Here is a 24,112-nt window from a genome sequence, read left to right as displayed (position 1 = left end):
ACCGATTTCCCCCTCCTCTCTCCCTCCCTCTCTCTCTCTTTCTCTCCACTGTCAACATTCCCTGGAGCCCAACCCGACCTCGACAGGTTTCAATTATTCCCCTCCGTGCTTCAACTCTGCTTTTCCCCCTTTAGACTGGGCGTGTTATGTTTACTGTCCTGTGTGAAAGTCGCGAGGACTTAGACTACGAAGGAATAATAATTCCCTGAGGATCGAAGTGAACGTTATAAGAAATAAGCTGAACTGAGGGTGTGCGGCAGCAACATCGAAACTGAAAGCGGTTTGAATCAGGAAGTGCTGAGTGTGAACATGGCTTTCAGAGAACAGGTCCAGAGTTTGACCGAGGAGGCAATTTGTTCCATTTGCCTTGATTTCTTCACTAATCCGGTTTCACTGCAGTGTGGACACAACTTCTGCCGCTCCTGTATCACCCAGTGTTGGGAAAAGGAGAAAAACTCCTGCCCGGAATGTAGAGAGGAGTTTCCGGAAAGAAACCTCAGGGCAAACCGGGCCTTAGCGAATCTGGCCGAGAAAGTTCGAAAATTAAAGCTGGATCTGAAAGAGAAGGAAAGCAAACTTCACTGTGAGAAACACCAGGAAGAACTGAAGCTGTTTTGTGAAACTGACAAGAAATTGATCTGTGTGATTTGTAGAGATTCGCGGGAACACAAATCTCACAACTTCCTACCGATTAAAGAAGCTGTTGAAATCTACAAGGTAAAAGGGGAAATATTTTCTAAGTTGATAGTTTTATCACATTTTCATGGTCTAACACTTCAATTCTGTGATTTTCTCTCCCAATCCCAGGGCCAGCTGAAATCTTCCTTAGATTCTCTCACACAGAAGAAATCGGCGGTTCTAGAAACGGAACAGAAACAGAAGCGGAAGATTTCCGAAGTCAGGGTAAGGTCTCCCTGTGCTGGTTTTCTGGGATCTCGGTCAGTTTTGCTCCCTTTATCGCGGGACATTAATTATGTTTCACATTTCATTTGGTAGGAACAGTCGAGCAGTCTGCAGACCCACATCACATCCGAGTTCACTAAAATGCATCAGATTCTCACTGAGAAAGAGCAGCGACTACTCAGAGATCTCAGGGAAGAAGAGGAGAGGATTCTAGAAAGAATGGAGAAAAACCTTCGAGAGATTGAGGAGAATTTAAATTCTATTGAAGAGAAGCTCTCAAAGTTGCAGAAACAGATGGAGCAAAAGGACGAGTTGATATTTTTAAAGGTGAGGGAATATATTGCGGGTCAGTTCAATGAAACTTCACAGTCACAAAATAACTGATAACTGTGGAATAAATATCGAATTTACTGAATAAATAAAAACTGAGTTAAGCACATTTCTGTCTGTTTCGTGGCAGTTCTGCGGTCTCCCCGAAATAATCGGCTTCCACATTGTCTGCAGATTCCCGAGAATACCTGTAACCTCCAGAGAATCAGTTTTCTTGATCTTCACACTTGCTTTGTGATTATTTCCGTGTTGCCAAGTTTAATTTTCACCTGGACCGCCCATTGTAATCCAGTTCCAGTTCATGTTGTGAGTGTGTGGGTGTGTCTGGTACGGTGTGTGAGAGTCACTGTGTCTGTGAGCGGGACTGATGTTGAGTTCCAGTTTATTTGACTCTCCACAACCTTCCTGCCAAAATGCACCACTTTACACTTCCGTGTTGAATCTAACATGCTCTGAGTCTGCTCAATTCACCAGCCGCCCTGTTTATGTCCTCCTGAAATGTGTGCGGTTCTGGGTACCTCATGACAGAAAAGTAATTGAATTAGAGAGGGTACAGAGGAGATTTACCAGGATGTTACTAGGACTAGAAAATTGCAGCTATGAGGAAAGATTGGAAAGGCTGGGGTTGTTCTCCCTGGGACAGAGGAGACTGAGAGGAGATTTGAGATATACCGAATTGTGAGGGGCCTGATAGAGTGGGTGGGGAAGGGCCTATTTACTTAGCAGAGAGGTCAGTGACCAGGGGGCACAGATTTAAAGTGCATAGAAAGATGAGAGGGAAGATGATGAAAAACCTTTACACCCAGACGGTTATGGGATCTGGAACTCACTGCCTGTAAGAGTAGTAGAGGCAGAAACCCTCAGCTCATTTAAAAGCTGTCTGGATATTGACATCAAGTGCTGTAAACTGCAGGGCTGGGGATCAAATGATGCAAAGTGCGATGAGGCTGGGTGGCTTGTTTTTCATCTGGCGCAGACAGGATGGGCCGACTGGCCTCTTTCTGTGCCATAAACTTTCTATGATTCTAAATCTGTTACTGTGCTCCTCACTGTTCGTGATTCATTTATTTCAGGAGGAAGCTTGTCGGAAGAGAAGGTAGGACATGTTTTCTGCTGAAACTCTGCACAATTTGGTAAAATAACTCAGAAAGGTTTTGTTATGAATTTCTTTTCTAGTTACCATCGCAACATTAAAGTGCCGTTCATCGGGCGACAATAACTCTGCTTATGGTTTAAGCACTAGTCATTTATTGTTATGACATGTTTTATTGCAGATATTAAATTAGATTTCTTATAACTGGTCCACATGATTGTATTAAATTGCAAGATGCCATGCAGTCCTGAAGTGCTCACTTGACGGCTGCAGACTGCTGTTAGTGCGGCTGTGGCCTTCCGACTGACCCTGAGAGAGCCACACCGTCCATGTTTCCATGGTGTCGACCATCCATGTCCCTGCAAGGCTCCTGACCAAACCGAGACAGTCACATGTTAAGTGGGAACAGGTTTTGTTTTGATTCCAGTATAGAACCTTGACCTGTATCCTTAACACCGACAAGACAGACCCAGCAGAGGTGGCGGCACTATGGTATAAAATTTGGAGGGAGTTGCCCTGGGAGTACTTAACATCGACTCAGAACCCGATGAAGTTTCATGGCATCGGGTGAAATATGGGCAAGGAAACATACTGATGATGACCACGTAGCAACCCGTTTGCCAACACCCTCCCCCCACCCCTCCCTCACATACTCTTTGGCTGATGAATCAGTACTCTTCCATGTTGAACGCCACTTGGAAGAAGCACCGAGAGTGGCAAGGGTGCAGGATATACACTGGATCGGGCACTTCAATGACCATCACCAAGAGTGACTCGTTAATGGAACTCCCTCCCTAACAGCACTGTGGCTGTACCTACACCACATGGCATGCAGCAGTTCAAGAAGTCAGCTCACCACCAACTTTTCAAGGGCAATTAGTGATGGGCAGTAAATGCTGGCCTAGCCAGCGATGCCCACATCTCATGAATGATTTTTTCATAAAGCGCCACTACTGGCCGAGCTGGCTATGTCCCAAAGGACATAGCTGCTAGACTGGGTATGTGGCAGGTGATGAGGTAACCAACAAGAGGATAAAAACGTACTTGATCTCATCCTCACCAATCTGCCTACCGCACATGCATCTGTTTATGACTGCAGCAGTAGGAGGGACCACTGCACAGTCCTTGTGGAGATGAACTCCTGCCTTCAGATTGATGATACCCTCATTCAAAATTGGGCATCCATGAGGCGCTGTTGGCCATCAGCAGCAGCAGATTTGTACTAAACCACACTCTGCGACCTCATGGCTCAGCATATCCTGCACTCGACTATTATCTCCAAGGCAGGGAATTAACCCTGGTTGAATAAGAGTGCAAGAGGGCATGCCGGAAGCAGGACTATGCATGCCTAAAAATGAGGTGTCAACATGGTGAAGCTACAACCCAGGGCTCCTTGCATGTCAAACAGCGGAAGCAGCAATGGATAGACAGAGATAAGTGATCTCACAACCAATGGATCATATCAAAGCTTTGCAGTCCTGCTACATCCAGCGTTGCATGGCGGTGGACAATTAATCAACTAGCGTAAGGAGAAGAGTCCACAAATACCCCACCCTCAATGATGGGGAGCCCAGCGCATCAGTGCAAATGATTAAGGCTGAAGTATTTGCAACCATCTTCAGCAAGATGTGCCCAGTGGATGACCCATCTCGCCCTTCTCCAGAAGTCCGCAGCATCACCGATGCCCATCTTCAGCCAATTTGATTCACTCCACGTAATATTAAGGAATGGCTGAAGGCACTGGGTACTGCAAAGGCCATGGGGCTTGACAATATTCTGGCCATAGTACTAAAGGCTTGTGCTCCAGGACTTATCGCACCCCTAGCGAAGCTGTTCCAGTACAACTGGCATGTACCCGGCAATGTGGAAAATTGCTCAGGTATATCATGTACACAAAAAGCAGGACAAATCTAACCTGGCCAAGTACTGCCTCGTAGGTCTACTCTCGATCATCAGTGAAGTGACGGAAGGGGTCTTCAACATTGCTATCAAGTGGCACTCACTAAGCAATAACCTTCTCGCTGACGCTCAGTTTGGGTTCTGCCAGGGTTGCTCAGCTCCTGACCTCATTTTAATCTTGGTTCAAGCATGGACAGCAGAGCTGAACTCCAGAGGTGAGGTGAGAGTGACTGAACATTACATCATTTGACCGAGTGTGGCATCAAGGAACCCTAGCAAAACTGGAGTCAATAGTAATCGGAGGAAAACTCTCCACTGGTTCGAGTCATAACTATCTCAAAAGAAGGTGGTTGTGGTTGTTGGAGGTCAATTATCTCATTTCCAGGAAATCACTGTAGGAGTTCTTCAGGGCACTGTCTTATGCCCAACCATCTTCAACTGCTTCATCATTGACCTTCCGTCCATCATAAGTGGTCACAAGTGGGGACTTTCGCTGATGATTGCATTATGTTCAGCACCATTTGTTACTCCTCAGATACTGAAGCACTCCATGTCCAAATGCAGCAAGACCTAAACAATATCCAGGCTTGGGCTGACAACTGGCGAGTAACATTTTCCCCACACAAGTGCCAGGCAAAGGCTATCGCCAACATGAGAGAATCTAACCATCACCACTTGATATTCCGTCGCTTGCTGTTACCATTACAGAATCCCCCACTATCAACATCCTGAGGGATACCATTGAGCACAAACTGAACTGGACTAACCATATAAATACAATGGCTATAAGCACAGGTCAGAGGCTAGGAATCCTGCGATGAGTAACTCAGCCTGCCCATCACCTACAAGCCACATTTCAGGAGCATGAAGAACTTTCCACTTGCCTGGATGAGTGCGGCTCCGCTAACATTCAAAAGGTTTGACATCATCCAGGACAATGCAGCCCACTTGACTGACACCCCATCCACAATCATTAACTCTCTCCACCACCAACGAACAGTGGCAGCAGTGTGTACCATCTAATAGATGCACTGCAGGAACTCACCATGCCTCCTTAGACAACACCTTCCAAATCCATGACTGCTACCATCTAGAAAGACACGTGCAGAAGATGTGTGGGAGCACCACTAATTGGAAGCTCCCCTCCAAGCCACTCACCATCCTGACTTAGAACTATATCATTATTCCTTCACTGCCACTGGATCAAATTCCTGGAACGCCCTCTCTTACAGCACTGTGGGTGTACCTAGACCACTTGGACTGCAGGGGTTCAAGAAGGCAGCTCACAACCACCTTCTAAAGGGACAGTTAGTGATTGGCAATAAATGCTGGGCTATCCAGTGAAGCCCACACCCTGTGAATGAATGAAAAAGATCAACGCAATAGCAGAATAGTGCTTTAAGATATAAAGCAATATTTGCACCAAAACAAAAGGAGATATTAATACCAAAGATGAGGTACATTTTAAAATGTCTTAAAGGAAGAAAGAGAAATAGAGAGGCAGAAAGGTTTAGAGAAGGAATTTCAGAGCTCAGGGCCTCGGCAGATGAAGGTCCAGCTGCCAATGGTGAAGTGATTAAAATCAGGGATATTCATTTGGCCAGAAGTAGAGGAGAGCAGGTGCCTCGGAGAGTTGGGTTGATGTTTTCAGCCTTTGCTTTTATTCTACAAGCTTTGTTTGTAATAGAGCAAGTGGACAGGCTAAATGTTTATCTTCTCCTGTGATCTGTGATATACAAGCAACTAATTTGTTATCAGGCTGTGGGCCTTTTGCAGGACATGAGTGCTTCCATCCTCTGCCCTTGCGTTTCCAAGTTATCTTTTGCTCAGTTATAGAGAGAAATTTCACTTTCTATCACATTTGTTCTAATATTAAAAATGCTGAAAGATATGCATTTTGGGGTAGCTTCACCATTTAAATCATGTCTAAAATGCTCAAATGGGATGAATTTATAGCATTAATTCTTTGATATTTACAGGATTGGTGATGACACTCCGAAACTCTCAGTAGCAGATATTGCAGATCTGTCTATCGGAAAGTTCATAGGACTTATACAGTACAGAGCTTGGAGGGAAATGATCAATTCCATTGACCCTGGTAAAACTTTTATATTAATTTTCCTAACTATAATTCCAGTTGTGAAGGGAATAAATGAGCTCCAAAGTTCCAGGGGTGTGAGGGAAACAGGAAATCCAACGTTCCTCCAGTGTGGGGTTGTGGTCGTATGATCATCATAAGATTATAAGAAATAGGAGCAGCAGGAGGCCTTTTGGCCCATTAAACCTGTCCCGCCATTTGATAAGATCATGGCTCATCTAACTGTGGCTTTAACTGCCCTTTTTCCCTGTTCCCTATAGCCCTTAACTCCACTGTCGTTCAAAATTATGTCTAATTCTGCCCTGAGCCTATACAAAAGTCTCTTCTCCATTGCTGTATGTGGAACAGAATTCCAAAGGCTAACATCCCTCAAAGAGAAGAAATTCCTTCTCATCTCTATCTCAAAAGGGAGACCCCTGATTTATAAACCATGTCCACTGCTTCTAGATACCCCCACAAGAGGAATCATCCTACCACTATCAACACTATTAAGCTCCCTCAGAATCACATATGTTTCACTAAGATCACCTCTAATTTTTCTAAACTTCAAGAGTATAGGGTTAAATGTCTCAACCTTTCTTCATCAGACAACTCCTTCATCCAGGAATCAGCCTAGCGAACCTTCCCTGAACTGCTTCGAAGACATAAATATAACTCCCTTAAGTAAGGAAATGAAAACTGTGAAGTGAAAGTCAACATTGTCCCAGAGGACCATTGGCTGCGCTCTCATTAGAGAGAGACGACTGGTGGTGAGTTTAACCTGAGGGTCACCACACCTCAGGTGTGGGGTGAGGTTGAAAAGGCAGGGCCTTCATGGATGTTCAAAACCTCTTCACATATGAACAATTCCTCCCCCTCCCCCATTCTTTAGGTTAAAGTCCTCTCCACAGACCTAGTTGTACAACTTGCCAGGACACTGGTTCCAGCGTGGTTCAAGTGAAGGCCATTCTAATAGTTTCACTCACTTTTTCCCCAGCGTTGGTGCCAGTGCCCCATGAATTGAAACACATTTTTCCAACACCAATCTTTGAGCCACACATCCAATTCTCTGATCGTATTCACTCCATGCCAATCAGTTGATGCCTCAGGCAGAGATTATTACCTTTGAATTTAGTGCCTAACTGCACATACTCTCTCAGTAGAACCTCTTTCTTAGTCCTATCAATATAAGTATCCACGGGGACTATAAGAACTGGATGCTTTTCCTCCCACTCCAAGTTCCTCGCAAGCCCTGAGAGGATTACTTTGACTCTGGCACAGGACATGCAGCACAGCCTTTGGAATGCATGCACTTGACTGAAGTGAAGAGTTTCTATCCCCCTAACTAACCTGTCCTCTACTACAATGACATTCCTTTTTGCATTTGGATAGCTTCCTGCACCACTGTGCCATAGTCAGTTTGCTCATCCTCCCTGCATTCATGCTCTCGTCCACATGAGGTGCAAGGGCTTTGAATCTGTTGGGCAATTGCAAAGGCTGGACTTTCTAACCTGACTTTCTTCCCTTTCCCTGACCACTGAACAAATCGGAATACCTAAGGGTGTCACTGCCTCCTGGAACAAAATGTGCTGGTAACTTTACCCCTCTCCAGTGCATTGCACTGTCCAAATCACGGATTCCAGTGGATCAGCTCGGAGCTGAGGTTCCTCAAGCTGCAGACACTTACTGCAGATGTGTTTGCCGTGAATCAGACGGGTAGCCTCTGGTCCCCACCTGCTGCAACTGCAACACATCACCTGCTCATCTTTATTTCATTTTTATCTAACTGATTCGATTTCAAGTGGCTCTGGTGGAACGCAAACAGAGGATTATAAGCATTTTATTGCTGTGTAAGTGCCACTTGATGTCATTGTCAACATCACATTCTACAACTTGCCTGAAGATTGAGAGTAGGCTGTTGGACCATTGATTGTCCGCATTGCATTTGTCCTGCTTTTTGTCGGCAGGATATACTTGGGCAATTTCCCACATTGTCGGACAGATGGCTGTGTTGTAAGTTGACTGGAACAATTTGGCTATGGGTGTCACTAATTTCAGAGTTAAAATCTTCAGTACTACAGCTGGGATGTTGTTAGTGTCCATTGCCTTTGCTGTATCCAGTGAGTTCATCCCTTATTTGTGATCATGTGCAGTCAGTTGCCTCAGCTGTAGACTGGCATCTATGACATTGGTAACGTTGGAAGGAGACCAAGATGGATCATCGAGGTTTTTATTTCTCCTGCAGCTGTTGCCCTGATGTGAGATGTGGTGGTTGCCACGAGTACTCAATCAGTGTTAAATCTGCTATGTGAGTGGCACGGATGCAGTTTTAAGGCTAAGAAACTGAAGCTCTACGCTGTCTTCTTAACAGTAGAAAATCAGAGGCTGCACATTATTCTTGACTGCAAAAGGGATTTGGGTGTAATATTAAAGAGATGTTTGTGCATTTGCCTAAATCCTTTGTCGACCGCACATGGAGATTTTGGTGGCGTGCTCGTCTACTTTATCTCCATTATCAAAGGTGGCAGTAGGCCTCACATAAAAGGTTTGCAACCATAGAATGATAGAAAAGTTACGGCACAGTAAGAGGCCATTCAGGCCATTGTGCCTGCACCAGCCAAAGAAAAAAGAAACTAGCCGCTCATTTTAATCCCAATTTCCAGCTCCTGGTACATAGCTCTGCAGTTTACAACACTTCAGGTGCAGATCCAGGTACCTTTCAAATGAGTTGAGTATTTCAGCCTAAATCACCAACCAGGCCAAGACTTCCAGATGCCCATCACCCTCTGGGCGCAAAATATTTTCCTCATTTCCCCTCTAATCCTTTTACCAATCACTGTAAATCTGTGCCCTGTGGTAACCAGCATCTGATACAGTTCCATCACAACGTCCTTGCCTTGGACTTAAATACCTCATCCAATAAAGAAAAGCATTCCATATGCTTTCTAGACCACTGTACCCACTTGTACTGCCACCTTCCAGGATATGCGGCATGCAAGCCAACATCTCTCACTTCCTCAGCCCCACCTCAAATGCATCACTCACACTTATCTGGATTGAATTCAATTTTTCCACTCAACAAAAGCATTGATATAATTCTGGAGATAACAGCTACCCTCTTCACTTCCAACTACAGGGAAAATGTTTGTGTCATCAGCAAGTTTCCCAATCACACCTCCCACATTTACGCCCAAACCATGAATATATGCAACAAGCAGCAAGGACTCCAACACTGAGCCCTGTCAATCACCACTGGAAACCATTTTCCATTTGCAAAAATATCTATCGACCATGACCTTTTGTTTCCTGTTGCTGAGCCAATTTTGGATCCAACTTGCCTCCTTCCCTGTGACCCATATGATCTCACTTTCCTGACCAGTCTGCCATGTGGGACCTTGTCAAATGCATCACTAAAATCCACGTGGACAATGCCTGCTCCACTACCCTCATCAATCCTCCTTGTTGGTTCCTCAAAAATTTCGATTAAGTTAGTAAGACATGATCTTCCCCTACAAAACCATGCTGGCTATCCCAGATCAATCAATGCCTTTCTAAGTGACACTTTATCCTGCCTCTCAGAATTGATTCCAATAATTTGCCCACAACTGAAGTCAGGCTGACCAGCCTATCATTTTCTTGCCAATCCCTCACAACCTTTTTAAATAATGGTACAATGTTCAAAGACCTCCAACCATCTGGTACCTCACCTGTCTCTAGTGAGGATTGGAACATAATCCTCAGGGCATCCATTATTTCCTCCGTGGCTTCGTTTAACAACCTGGGATACAATCCATGTGGTCCTGGTTATACATCCACGTTCAAGGATGTCAGTTCCTCCATTACTTCCTCTCTCACTATACTTATTTTATCTAATATTTCACACTCCTCCTCTTGAACTAGAATGTTTGCATCATCCCTCTCTTTAGTGAAGACTGAGACAAAGTACGCATTGAGAACCCTGCCCACGTCCTCAGCATCAATGCACAGGTTACCATGTACATCTCTGATAGGCCCTACCCTTCCTCTAGTTATTCTTTTGCTCTTAATGTACTGGCAAATCTCCTTAGGGTTTTATATGATTTTACCTGCCAACATTTTTGCAAATCCTCGCTTTGCTTTCTTAATTTACATATTTACTTCACCCATGTACTTTCTATACTCCTCTAGACTTGCTTTTTGTGACTGCCATGAGACTTCTTTTTTTGCTTCATCTTGACCTGTCTGCTTCTGTGTAACCTGGGGGCTCTAGAATTGTCAGTATTACCATTCTTTTTATGGGGACATGTCTCCACTGTGCCCATAGAATCTTGCTTTTGAATAACCCCCACTGATTTGACAACATTTTCCCGTCTAATAACTCTACCCAATCCACTTTCGCCAATTAACCTCTCAGCTTTGTAAAATTTGTCTCCCCCCAATTTAGAACTTTTATCCCTGCTTTCTATTTTCCCTTTTCCATAATGGTGTTAAATCTAACTGTCTTATGGTCAGTATCTTCAAAATGGTCACCCACTGCTACTTCATCCACTTGCCCAGGTTCATTTGCTAAGACTAAATCTAGAAATGCGCCCCCTCACGTTAGGCTTGTTATGTGCTGGCTAAGAAAGTTCTCTTGAATGCAGTTCAAGAATTTTGTGCCCTCTGTGCCCTTCACACTGTTTGCATCCCAATTCATATTAGGGTAGCTAAAGCCTCCAAATATTGCCATCCTATTGTTTTTGCACTTAGAAATTTGCCTACATATTTGCCCCATTCCACCATTTGGGGGCCTGAGTACACTCCTAGTAGTGTGCCTGCTCCTTTTTTATTTCTGAGCTCCACCCATAGGGCCTGATTTGATGCTTCATTTTGGATGTCCTCCCTCCTTTCAGCTGTCATTGATTCTTTAACCGATAATGCTACACCCCCACCTTTTTTATCCCCCTCTCTACCCTGCCTGAAAACTCTATATCCAGGGATGGTAATCTGCAATTTTTGCCCCTCCGTATGCCAGGTTTCTGTTATTGCGATGATATCATGCTGCCATGTGACTAACCAAAGTGCATTGGATATCATTGAAGGATCTTTGCTTGTTTAGAGCATGAGGAGAGGGAGTGTCGATTGGACCTGTGCTGAGGACTGTGAGGAGATCCATGTGAATGATCAGCAGCTTTAACTGTCCTGTGCAGGGTCCATACAGGAAAGAAGTTTTCCTTGGCTGTGGGTGCCACAATGACAGATCACGGTCTTCCTCTAAAGCTAAAGTCCATCTGAGACTCAGACTTGTAGGGGTCTCTGTGACTGGAGGGTCAGGGGCCTTCCACCTCACCAAAGCATAGTGCAGGTGAGGCACTCAGTGAGTGGACTACAAAGTAACCCCTAAACTTGTTGGCATGATAAACATGTCAAGGGATATGCGATTATGATGTGTGAGTGGTGACCAGGGGGCGCAGGAACATGATAATCTCTCATCAATATGCATGGAGCAGCGATTTATAGGGGTCAAACGTTCTCATGTTGCTCCTCCCTGTCTGGTTATGGTTGAAAGAGCTCTCTGCTAGGTCGGCTCCCCTTTGAGAGCAGGTGTCAGGGTTAGCATGAACCGGCCTCAGGGATGTCAAGATGGCGGCCATTGGCCTGACCACAGGTGTATCACAGGCGGTGCTCTTATCCACAAATGGGTGAAAGGCAATGCTGGAGGTGGCTTCGTAGATCCCGGGATCTATCTGCCAGCTTCTCCACAATGAGCTGCGGCCACAAGGGCTTGGAGGGAATCCAATGCTGGTGGCGTTGAAGGTCACCCCCGCCTTGAACTTCTTTAATAATGGACCCATCTAGGGCTTCACTTGGGACCAATGCGTCAGCTTTCAGTCAGTGACACACAAGTGTATTCAGAATGCCCAATCAGGATAGTGCATCTCTGGAAAGTTTAGATTTGACATTCCTTCCAATCTGTCGTGTTCAGGACTTTGTCAGTGCATTGCTGAAATCACAATTCTACTTACAGGTACCTGAGGTTGCAGGAGATGGTGCAGATCCTAATAAGCGCATTTGGCGCCAGGGTTCAGCATTTTATTATAGTTGAGCACATGCAAGGCTCAAACCAACTGCAGGGAAGATGTCACTACTGCAATTTAATTCTGCTCTCATAAATAAAGGTACATTTGAGAAACCTATGGTCAGTAAACAAGAAGGTGCTGGGGCCTTCCAGCCTCCAAAGGATAGAAAACCAAAAAGTTCAACAAATGTCCCGGAAGCTTACTCTGCCTGGAATCTGGTAACTATCAGATTGGTATGGGCCTGTCTACCACATCATATTCCAGCTATAGCCTCTGCATGTGGTTTGGCCACATCCTGGCCCTCCCATCCCCTTCATTGTCCTTCTCATCGGAGCAGACATCTTGTTGCCCCATGTCTCGCTCAGGCAACACATCCCCCTTTTGTATCACGAGGCTGTGCAGGGTGCAACAGAAAATGATGATCTGAGACATTCTCAGTATGGGAAAGCACTGCCTGAGCCATCCAAACATCTGAACCTCATCTTAAGGAGCTCAATCACCTGCTCAGTCAGGGACCTGGTGGGGGTATAGCCATCATTGTATCTCCTCAGCAGTACTCTGCGGGTGGTGAACTGGCATCATCAGTCATTTTTGCTGGGGGTATCCCTTGTCCCTGAGGATCCTGCCCGGCAATCACCGAGATAGTTCCTTTAATACCCTCCACTACCCTCGAGTCCCTACAGAGAGACCATTGCCTTGGTAACATAGAAAGACTAAACACATGAGCCCTTGTCAGGCATGACCATTCAGCTGGGGGGAAGGATTTTTGGAGTCATGAGTTGGCCACCACCCGTGCTCCTTGGAGGCTTCCACCCCTCGCTCTCCATTCATCCCTGCCTCTGACTGCAGCTGATGGCGAATGGACAGAATGAAAGGAAGCTCCATACCATGCTGGGATCTCGATGTGATGAGATGGGCATAAATCTGCTGACGTGTGGGCTTCACCATAGAGGGGAGAACACGACTGAACATGGATGACATCCAGTTACCTCATAATTATTAGGGTGTTCCTTTAGTCGGCCATTTCTGCTGACCTTGAGCACCACCCACCAAAAAATCCTTGCTCCCACTTCGAGGCATCTTACTTACTGACTAACTGCGTGGTCAACGTCAGATTTGAAGAATGGTGAGTGTCACCTTCCAAACTTCATCCACCAACTTCTACCCTTCCCCCTGCCACCCACCAACTTCCCCCCATCACATTAACCCACCCAATATCAGCTTTCCACTCCCCTCTGTCACCCTTGAACCTCCCTTCATTCCACTGGGCATTATTCTGATCCACCTCCACATCCTCTCCCGACCCTGAGATCTAATGAGTACAGGCCCAACCTAAACAACCCCTCAAAACATTTATTAACCAAACATGCAATAATATACACTTCCAACACCAGTTATTCAGTGAGATCCGCATGTCGGAGCCCATTCCCACGTGGTCACTCCGCTGAATGACTTCTCCTGCACGACTTCCTGTGACTGACCACGTCACGCTTTCCTGGCTGTCCTTGTGGCTGTGGCTTTATATCCCTTTCTGACCCTGGTCCCTTGATATATAAATTAATACCTTGATTCGGGTCATCCAATTGTGTTTCATGCCTTATCAATCCCTCCACCTGCATGTGGTCATTTCCTGCTCTCAGCAGGGGATATCTCCAGGTGTATGCCAGCTATGGATGTAATATCTGTATCTTGAAAAGGCAGGAAGAAAGCTATTCACACATATCCAGAGACGCCATTGTCTATGAAAGTTGCTGTAGACGGAGTGCCTGTTGGTGAGCCACCACCTCAATGACATGTCCTGAAATGTCTGTGTGTTTAGTTAAAACTGTCTTTATTTTTAAACAGTTCAAAAAGAGTTTCAGAAAGAGTAAACCTTGTTTGGATGGTAACGCAATATGTGAAAATCAGACAGTAAATCAGTAACCCAGCTTACATCGTGCTCAATATCAATCTCCATTGGAGTTAATGGATACAGATATTGAGAGGAATGTGTTCCAAGCTGCTACTTCAGTGTTGTCCAAGTCACACAACCGTCCATGACAAATTTCACCCCATGTGTCTCTATGTCACCTTGGAGCATCTGTTGGTGACTCTTGATCACCTTCTGGATTAGAAAATCAGGATAGTGAACTTGTCCCTCGTGTGCAAGTGCACGGGTATAGAAAGGAGCAGTTTCAGGTGCAGTGTTTGCACCGATGAGCACTTCAAATAGGCCTCTGGAGGAGTAATTTCTGCATTTCTGGGCACCACACTTTGAGAAGGATGTCAAGTCCTTGGAGAGGGTACAGGGGGGACTTACCAGCACAATAGCACTGATGAGGGACTTCAGTTTACAGGGTAGTTGGATAAGCTGGTAATGTTGGATAAATTGGATAAGGTTCTCTAGAACAGAGAAGTTTAAAGCGAGATTTAATGCAGGAATTTCAATTATGAGGGCTTAATTGAGCAGATAAGGAGAATCTGTTTACTCTGGTAAGTGTGTCTGTAACTAAAGGCTAAGATTTAAAATAATCACCAAAAGAATTAGAGGGGTAATGAGCAAAAATGAAATCTCACAGACTATGTTCATGATCTGCAAGTCATTGTCTGAAAATGTGGATTTCATAGGAACTTTCAAAAATGAATTGAACATGTTCTCAAATGGACTAATATGCAGGGTTCCGGGCAAAAAGCTGGACTAGACGATTAAATTGGACAGCCTGCACAAGTACGATGGACTGAATGGCCTCCTTCTGCGCGAGAAGATTCCGTTATCTAGTCCAACTCATAATTGGGCTGGGATGTTTTTAAGGGACTAGGACAGTTATGAAAACAGGCGTTAGGCGCCATCCATCTGCTAATGTTGGTGCTGTTTTGGAGTCTGTCCAAAAATTGGGATGTCCTGAGACTCGAGCCCTGAGCCTTGGGTTTCCTGGACATGGATGTGGGCGACAGTGAAAAGCTGAGCACATTTATTTTCCTGATAACAATATGGAGATGGGGGAGGCAGCAGTCTTTTTCTCAGCTCCTCAATGTTCCTGTCCACGCTGGATGACACAATGCCCACCCCCCTCCCACTGCTGCCTGGCTCCTTCACACTCTATGCTCACCTACCCAGTGTCTCCCCAATATCACCCACCCAAGTCTGCACTTGCTCCTCCCGCATCTCTGCTCTCTCCCCTCCCCCACTCTCTATACTCACCATCCACTCCCTCTACCCACCCCCCCAGTCCTCCCTTCCTCGATTTCTTGCTCCCATGCTCCCTCTGCCTCCCCCCACCCCCACCCTGTACATTTTCCTCACAACCTCCTTCCTGCTTTCTCTCTCATCTCACTTTCCTGGTCCCCTGCTCCCCGCCACCTCCCTTCCCGTTGCCTTTGTTCTCTCCCTCCGCCCATTCCTACACATACTCCACTCCCCATCCTTCCCCTCTCCCACTCACTTACCTCCAGTCAGTCTTCCCTCCCCATTCCGCACTTCTTCCCTCATCTCGGTCCGATACTCTCCCTGTCCTCCCTGTCCCGCACACTGTCCCTCGCAATCCCTCCTCCTTTCCCTTCAGCTTTCTTTCTCCCCTCCCCATCCCATGCTCTCTCTCCGCTCCACCTCCCAACCTCTCTCCCCTCCCCCTTCCACCATCTCAGCCCTCCCCTTCCACCATTGTCACTGTCCCCTCCAGCTAACTCTGGCTCCACTCTGTCCACTCACTGACCACACCCCCACCCCTCCCAATCTTTCACTCCTTCATCACCCTTTCTCCCTCCCCTCCCCCTCCCTCTCCCCTCTCTATATTCACACGTTTTTTCTCTCTCTCTCTCTCCCAATCCCGCTCCTGTGTTTGGGTTGCTGAGCTGTAACTAGTGGAGTGACACAGGGATGAGCGCTGGGAACTCAACTATTTACAATCTATATCAATGACTTGGATGAAGGGACCGAATGTATGGTAGTTAAATTTGTTCATGACACAAAGATATTAGGAATTTAACTTGTTAAGAGCACATGAAGAGTCTACAAAAGGATTTAGATAGATTAATTGATAGTTAACTTAGCGGGTGGATTATAATGTCCAAATTCATCAACTTGTCCACTTGGCAGGAAGAATATCAAGGCAATGTATTATTTTAATAGAGAGGATGATTAAAACTATATTGTTAGAGTTCTGACTGTGTATTTTCGGTGTGGAGCGATTGTAAGTTCACACCTGTGGGAATAACCTTTGTGTTGACTGGAGATTGTAACATTTAAGGTTCAGAATGTCCCAAGGGTTGATACATTCAGTTCCTGTCTCAGGGCAAGGGGGCTGAACCCTGCTGGGAGATCACAGTTTAACAGGTGAATTCAAAGGTCAGTTAACAACCATTTGTGTTCATTTGTATTGAGTTTAAAGAGTTGGGAGCAGCAGTTGGTGCAGCAGCTCAGCTGAGGAGCTGGGACCGTGCCTGTGTTGAGATGCTGGAGTGGAACTGCTGTCAGCAGGTTATAATTTGCCTTACAAACTACCAGGAGACGCTGGTGCAGGCCAAGATCTTTCATTAGTGATTCAAGTGTATGCAGGGAGAGACAGCGTTGGGCAGTCCTAGACCGAGCTGTGCAGATTACAGCGAAATCTTGTTTTTATACACAATTAGTCACAGACTCGTAATCTAATCTTGTCAATTCACAATCACATGCTTAAAGAGGCCTTCGGCTTTTGTCACTTATTTCCCGTGTGTACAGACACTCGACATTGTTCTCATCCTCGCAAGACCACCATCTCTTGCTGATTGTCCAGGAGTCTGTGCCTCCTGATTTCAATGCCCACTCACTCCCTGAACTTGTTCTTTGTTCTCCTGCCTTGCCCATCTCCTTTCTTATTCTGTCTGAAACACATCAGCTATTCTCCCGTTCTGCTTTTCTGCTTATATTTTATTGTTACTAACAGGCAATTCTAACTAAAATTGTTTAACCCTTTCAAGATACTGGAGTAGAACTGCTCTTGGCAGGAGTAGATCGTCCAGCCCTTCCTCAGGCATTGAATGAAATCATGGCTGATTCTCTACTTCAACACCATTTTCCTGCACTATCCCCTTATCCATTGATGTTTTTAATATGTAGAAAACTATCCATCTCAGTCTTGCGCTTACCCAATGACTGAGCCTCCACAACCGTCTGGGACAGAAACTTACAAAGATTCATCACCCTCTGAGTGAAGAAATTCCTCCTCATCTTGGCCTTAAATGACCTGCCCCTTAATCTGAAACTGTGTCCCCTGGTTCTTGACCGCCCCACCACTGCAACCAGCGAAACATCCTTTCTGCATTTATCCTGTCAAGTCCTGTTAGAATTTTGTATGTTTGAATGAGATCACCTTTCATTTTTCTAAACTCCAGAGAGCAAAGGACCCGTCTATTTAATCTTTGCTCACAGGACTGAAAGGTCCGAGGAATACACTGGTACAAAATTTCAACACTTGGAGTCCAGATGCAATATTCAAGTGGTTCCTTTATTACACATGTGTGCAGCTAACGCTGGGCAATCCAGGCGCTTCTCCACCGAGATTCAACTGAGCACAGTTAATATATTTTTTACTACCAGTTACAACTTAATGGTGCTAGTTAGACAAATGCCACAGCACAATAATCTGATCATTGTGTTCTTGTACAGTAATTGCAGTGCAGATACTGGGCATTGTCCTTTTGGGAGAGAACAAAGAATGTGCGTTTGTTCTAGACAAAAGGTTTACGGGGGCTGACTGGGTGTGGTTCCAGGCTATCAGACGGTGTTAAATGGCCTTCCCCATGTCTTGATCGAGTCATCCTGAGTCCCTGCCCATGTGTGTCTCCCATTTCCTAATTGCAAATTTACAGCTGAGCCCTTTGTACATGTTTTTAGCTTTCATGTAAGGCTGTGATTGTCTGTGTATGCTTTGGCAACCTAGATGCTGGTCCTAGCTGGCACTTTAAAATAAATCCAAATTTTCTGCATCTTCAGGACAATCCCTCCATTCCAGGAATTTATTTGTGAACCTTCATTACACTCAGTCTATGGCAAATATACCTTTCCTCATGTTCGGAGACCAAAGCTGCACATATTAGTCCAGATGCAGTCTCACCAAGGCTATATATAATTGTAGTAAGACACCTTTACTCCTGTAACCAAATCATCTTGCAATAAAGGCCAACATAGCATTTGCCTTCTAAATTCCTTGCTGTACCGGCTTTCAGTGACTCATGAACATGGACACATAAGTCCCTTTTATGCTTGACATTTCCCAGCCTCTCTCCATTTAAGAAATACCCTACATTTCGGTTTTTCCCACAAAAGTGGATATCCTCACATTTCTCCACCTTGAATTCCATCTGCCACAGTTTCGCCCACTCAATGAGCCTCTCCAAATCTCCTTCAATCATCTCTGCATCCTGCTCACAACTGACACTTCCATCTGCAAACTTGGAAATATTACATTTAATCCCAACATCCAAATCATTGATATGGATTGTGAATATCTGGGGCCCAAGCACTGACCCTTGCGATACCCCACTAGTCACAGCCTGTTCACCTGGAAATGACCAATTTAATTCTACTCTGTGTTTTCTGTTCATAAACCAGTTCTCAATCCATGCCAGTAAATTCCACCAAATTGCATTTGCTCTGATTTTGTTTGCAAACCTCTGGTGTGGGACCTTATCTAAAGCTTTCTGAAAACCTGAATAAACGACATCCTCCAGTTACCCCTTCCCTATTCTCCTAGTTACATCCTCCAAAAACTCCAACAGGGGTTTGTTAAACGTGATTTCCCTTTCATCAAGTCCATGTTGATTCTGCCCAAGCTTCCCATTATTTCTAAGTGTCCTGTTATCACATCCTTTATTTTAGGCTCTAGCATTGCCCCTACAACTGATGTTAGGCTAACAGGTCTGTAATTCCCTGTTTTCTCTCTTCCTCCTTTCTTAAATAGTGGGGTTACATTTGCCACCTTCCAATCTGCAGGAACAATTCCAGAGTGTCTCATATTTTGAAAGTTGACCACCAATGCACCGACTTTCTCTACAACCACCTCATGCAACATTCTGGGATGTAGATCATCAGGTCCAGGGGATTTATCTCCTTTAAGTCCCATTAATTTCTCTCATACTTTCTTTTTAACTAAAAATATTGTGTTGCAGTTCCTTGTTGATATTTGTCCTTTGATCCTCCATTATTCCGGGGGTTTTTTAATGATGATAATTGACATTTGGGCAGATTATGAGCAGGTTCATGTGATTTGCCTTGCTCGTGTCTGTCATTAAACATGTGGTTTGTGGTGTGTTCGACTGCAGTTTTCCTGTTAATTAATGTTTACCTCATGTTAATTCTTTATGATAGAATATAAAAGATAATATTATCTGTTTGCATTGTTGACTCTTGTTTAGTAAAATTCTTCTGTTTGTTTCAAAACATGGAATCTTATGGATTTATCCTGTTAGTAAGCAACTGGGATTTCAAATTTGGTCGACTAACATAAAAATTTGATGGTCACTAAGCAGATCATAACCAAATTTGAGGGTCTTGCCTTGGACTGTAACAAATTTTGGGGTCTGGCCTCGCAATGTACCAAGGGAGACAGCAGAAATCTACAGTAGAGAGGGATCTGGACAATCTGGTACATGAATCACAAAAATTAATTGCAGGTACAGCAAGTGATTAGGAAGGTAACTGGAATGTTCATGTTTATTGCAAGAGGAATCGAGTATTAAACTATGCAATTGTTGCTACAGCTGTACAGGGTCTTAGTGAGACTGCATCTGAAGTCTGTGTACCATTTTGCTCTCCTTACTTAAGAAATGAGATAGTTACATGAGACGCAGTTCAGAGAAGATTTGCTCGACTGATTCTTGGGATGAATGGATTATCTTATGATAAAAGGTTGAACAGGTTTGGCCTTTACTCATTGGAGTTTAGAAGGATAAGAGGTGATCTTACTGAAACGTGTAAGACGCTGAGGGGATTTGACAAGGTGGATGCCAAGAGGACATTTACCTTGGAGAGGCATCTGGAACTAGGGGGCAGTTTTAAAATCAGGAGTCTCCCATTTAAGAGTGAGATGAGGAGAATTTGTTTTCTGTCAGAGGGTGGTTACTGTGTGGAATTCTCTTCCCCGGCGAGCAGTGGAGGCTGGGTCATTGAATATATCCAATCAGATCAGCCATTATCTCGTCGAATGGTCGAGCAGGCTTGAGGGACCGAATGGCCTACCCCTGCTCCTAATCATAGCGTTCTTGTAATTTAATTTTCTTTGGTACCTTACAGGATCAGATTGTATACAATCTGTGTGGTGACATTTTCATACCTGTTTCGCAGAAGTATCACTCCCCACCTACTCTCTCCAGCTCTCTTTCTCTCCAGCCTGCTGTTTCCTCCCCGCTTTCTCCCAAACTTTATCTTTCCCCTTCCCGCTCTCCTTCTCACAATCTCTCTTCCCTCTCTCATACTCTCTCTCTCCCTGCGTCACTATCTCTTTCCACACCCTGTCACTCATGTTCTCCCGTCCTTACGCTCTCCCTCTTCTCCCCCATCCTTCTCTCCACCCACACTTTCTCACTCCCCTTGTCCCCACACTCTCTCACTCACCTCCCACTCTCCCTTTCTCTATGCCTCTTTAACTTCTGCTCTCATTATTACCTCTGCCCTTCCCACAATCTTTCTCTCTCCCCTTCCACACACACTCTCCCTCTTCCTGCCATGCACTCACCCTCTCAACAATGCTCCTGCTCGATCTAATATCAGTCCCTCCCGCCCTCTACCTCCATTCCCCACCCATTGTCCCTGTCAGGCCCATTTCGCCCTTTCTTCCACCAACCCAGACACTCTCTCTCCTTCCTCTCCTTCCCCCTTTCCTCACCATTCCGCTATACCTCTCCCACACCCTCTCCTCCTCCCATGCTCTCCCTTTCCTCTTCTGCACTTTCGCCCCTCCCCTTTCTGCTTTCGTTGACATTCTCAGCAGTCTCCCACTCTCTCTGAGACCTTCACATTCTCTCTCCCACCCTTGTAAGCCCTCCCCTTCTCTCTTTTTCACTATGCCCGATTTGCGTTCACCCTCCAGTTCTTGCTCACTCTCTCTCTCACACCTTTAAACTCTCCCTTCCCCCTGCACTCTCTACCTCTCCATCTTGTTCTGCCTCTCACACCATCACACTCTCCCTGCCCCCCTGCACTCTCTACCCCTCCATCTCGTTCTCTCTCTCACACCATCTCACTCTCCCAGCCACCCTGCACTCTAGACCCCTCCATCTCACTTTCACCCTCGCACTCTCCCTGCCCCCCTGCACTCTCTACCCCTTCATCTCACTCTCACATCCCTACACATTTCCTACCATCCCCTGCTCTCTTTACTCCACCCTCTCTTTCTTACCCACTCTCCCAATCTCTGTCATGCTGGTCTCTCTCTCTCCTGCTCCCATGTTCTCAAACCCTCCTGCTCTCACTCTCTCCCACCTCTTCCTCTCCATCAGTCCACCCACACTCTCCCTCTCCACGTTCCTGCTCCCTCCTCTGCTGCCATTTTCTCTCCTCAACTTCACCTCCCCCCTCCATCTCTTTCCAGCTCCCTCTCCCCCTCTCTCTTTCTCTCTCCCCACCTCCTTCTCTCTCTCTCTCCCGCTTCCTCTCTCCACCTCCCTCTCTCTCTCTCTCTCCCACTTCCTCTCCCCCACCGGGCCCCTTCCTCACACTCTCTCCCCCTCCCCAGCCCCTCTCTCTAAATCACTGACTGTGTTATTTTAACTTTCCCCCAGCTCCAGCCTCTCTGACTCTGGATCCGGACACAGCGAATCCCCGGCTCATCCTGTCTGAGGACCGGACCAGTGTGAGACAAGGAGACAAACGGCAGCCGCTCCCTGACACCCCGGAGAGGTTTGATCCCTGGGAATGTGTCCTGGGATCAGAGGGATTCACATCAGGGAGACATTACTGGGAGGTGGGGGTGGGGGAGAAGACTCGGTGGGGGATCGGAGTGGCCCGAGAGTCTGTGAACAGGAAAGGGGGAATCTCCCTGATCCCCGAGTCCGGATTCTGGGTTGTGGGGCTGGATCCCGGAAGAGGTTATTTAGCCGCCACCTCCCCCTCACGGACCCCCCTCACCCCGAGTGTGAATCCCCGGAAGATCGGGGTTTTCCTGGACTATGAGGGTGGACAGGTGTCATTTTACAATGCGGACAACATGTCCCATCTCCACACTTTCACCCACACTTTCACTGGGAGAATCTTTCCCATCTTCCGCCCGGGATGGAATGACGACGGGAAAAACTCGGCCCCGCTGAGAATCTGCGGGATTCAAGGTCACTAACAGATCCATCCCATAATTTCACACCGTCTCCCTGCCTCCTGCCAGCTGTAAACTGATGGGTGTGGGTCTCAGTCACAGGTGGAGAGAGAAGCCAGGTTAACATTCCGGGTATAAACCCTGTGTGGGAACTGGGAACTGAAAGATCAGCGAGGACCTCTGTAGGGCTGGGGGAAAGAAGGAGGGGGAGAGAAGAAACAAATAGAAGCTCAATTGTAGAGAGGAACTTACAGGGTAGAATGAGCTGTGAACTGCAGGAACCCGGTGACCTTCCTGCCTGTAATGTTGCTCCACAGGCGGAAGGTGGTGGGACATCAGCTTGTTTGAGATGAATCAGTTCAGTGATTCTCAAACTGGGGTCCGGGGAGTCTTTCCCGGGGGGTCCAGGAAATAATTTCTCCAGAGGGTGGGAGAGAGAGAGAAAAGCACAAGAGGGGGAGGTAGTGAAGTGGGGGAAATAACAAGCTCCCCGCTTTGTATAAATTCCCAGGAGTTAGTGTTATTCCTGCATGAGCAGCTGTCAAGATTTCCACCCCCAAACCTCCCGAATTCTCTCCCTTCTTCACGGTGATGGACATTTCGGCTGTCATGGTTTTCAGCGGTGAGTCTGACATTTCCTTTCGGTGGGAGGGGAGGTGGAAGACCAGCTGCTGCTGTGATACTCGTCTGTCTTCAATTTGGACTCAGACAGTGAGCAAGTGCCGTTATCATGCTGCCTGGCCTGCTGAGTATTTCCATCATTTTCTGTTTATATTTATCTCTTATTGGTTTGTTTCTTGTCATAGCGATAAAACTGTCATCTTAACTTTCCTCAAACTCTCACCATGTTTCAATAACACTGAGAAACTGGACTCGGTTGGTACACGCCTGTAAGTATTGCCCAGACTGTCAAATTCAATTGGGTACTCCGTAATAAAATTGGAGGGGTGTTTCCGGTTTGTTTCACATTGAAATGCGAACGTGCTTTGAGACTGTTTGAGCATGTAAATGATGTGACACTGCTGTGAATACTGATTTGATAGTCCGTCTCTATTGAACGTGATGTGTGAACTGATCGGGTATGTATGCCATTAACAGGCAGTGCTAACCACGTGAAAAGTAGTTCAGTTGCTGCATTAGAATGTTTGTCATGGTCTTTCTCTTGTACTGACGCACCTCCGAGTGCAACATGATCATTTGAATATCATTGCAATTTCTGTGATGGTCATTTTGAAATGTTCTTTTAGATATTTTAGGAATAAAGTATATTTAGCAAAAAAAAGTGGAGTCACAGTTATAATTTATCTCTGGTTTGTCTGCTCTGTCTCATCACTTTCCTCGTCAGTGAAATAGTCTTAAATCACTAGTATGTACTTACATATTTTATTAAAAACATTATTAAGTCTCTCTGTACATGTAACCTGTTCATATTATCATTTTTATATAGAATTATAATTTACATTGGAAGTCCATGATTACATTTGTAAATTGGTTCTTCAACCAAAAGAAC

At 45.7% G+C, this 24,112-nt stretch overlaps 1 protein-coding gene across 1 annotated transcript; it reads left to right on the top strand.

Annotated features, from left to right (window-relative positions):
- The first annotated feature begins 309 nt into the window (after nt 1–309).
- Nucleotides 310–22,985, top strand: LOC144695720 (zinc-binding protein A33-like). The gene is made up of 6 exons (XM_078566678.1): nt 310–717; nt 808–903; nt 997–1,230; nt 2,307–2,329; nt 6,205–6,323; nt 22,076–22,985. The coding sequence occupies exons 1-6, from the start codon at nt 310–312 to the stop codon at nt 22,624–22,626; spliced, it is 1,431 nt and encodes a 476-aa protein (XP_078422804.1). The 3' UTR covers nt 22,627–22,985.
- Nucleotides 22,986–24,112: the final 1,127 nt, after the last annotated feature.

Source organism: Cetorhinus maximus, chromosome 21, assembly GCF_964194155.1.
Source record: "Cetorhinus maximus chromosome 21, sCetMax3.hap1.1, whole genome shotgun sequence".
In the NCBI taxonomy this organism is placed as follows: Eukaryota; Metazoa; Chordata; class Chondrichthyes; order Lamniformes; family Cetorhinidae; genus Cetorhinus; species Cetorhinus maximus.
This window is presented reverse-complemented; position numbering and strand designations above follow the sequence as displayed.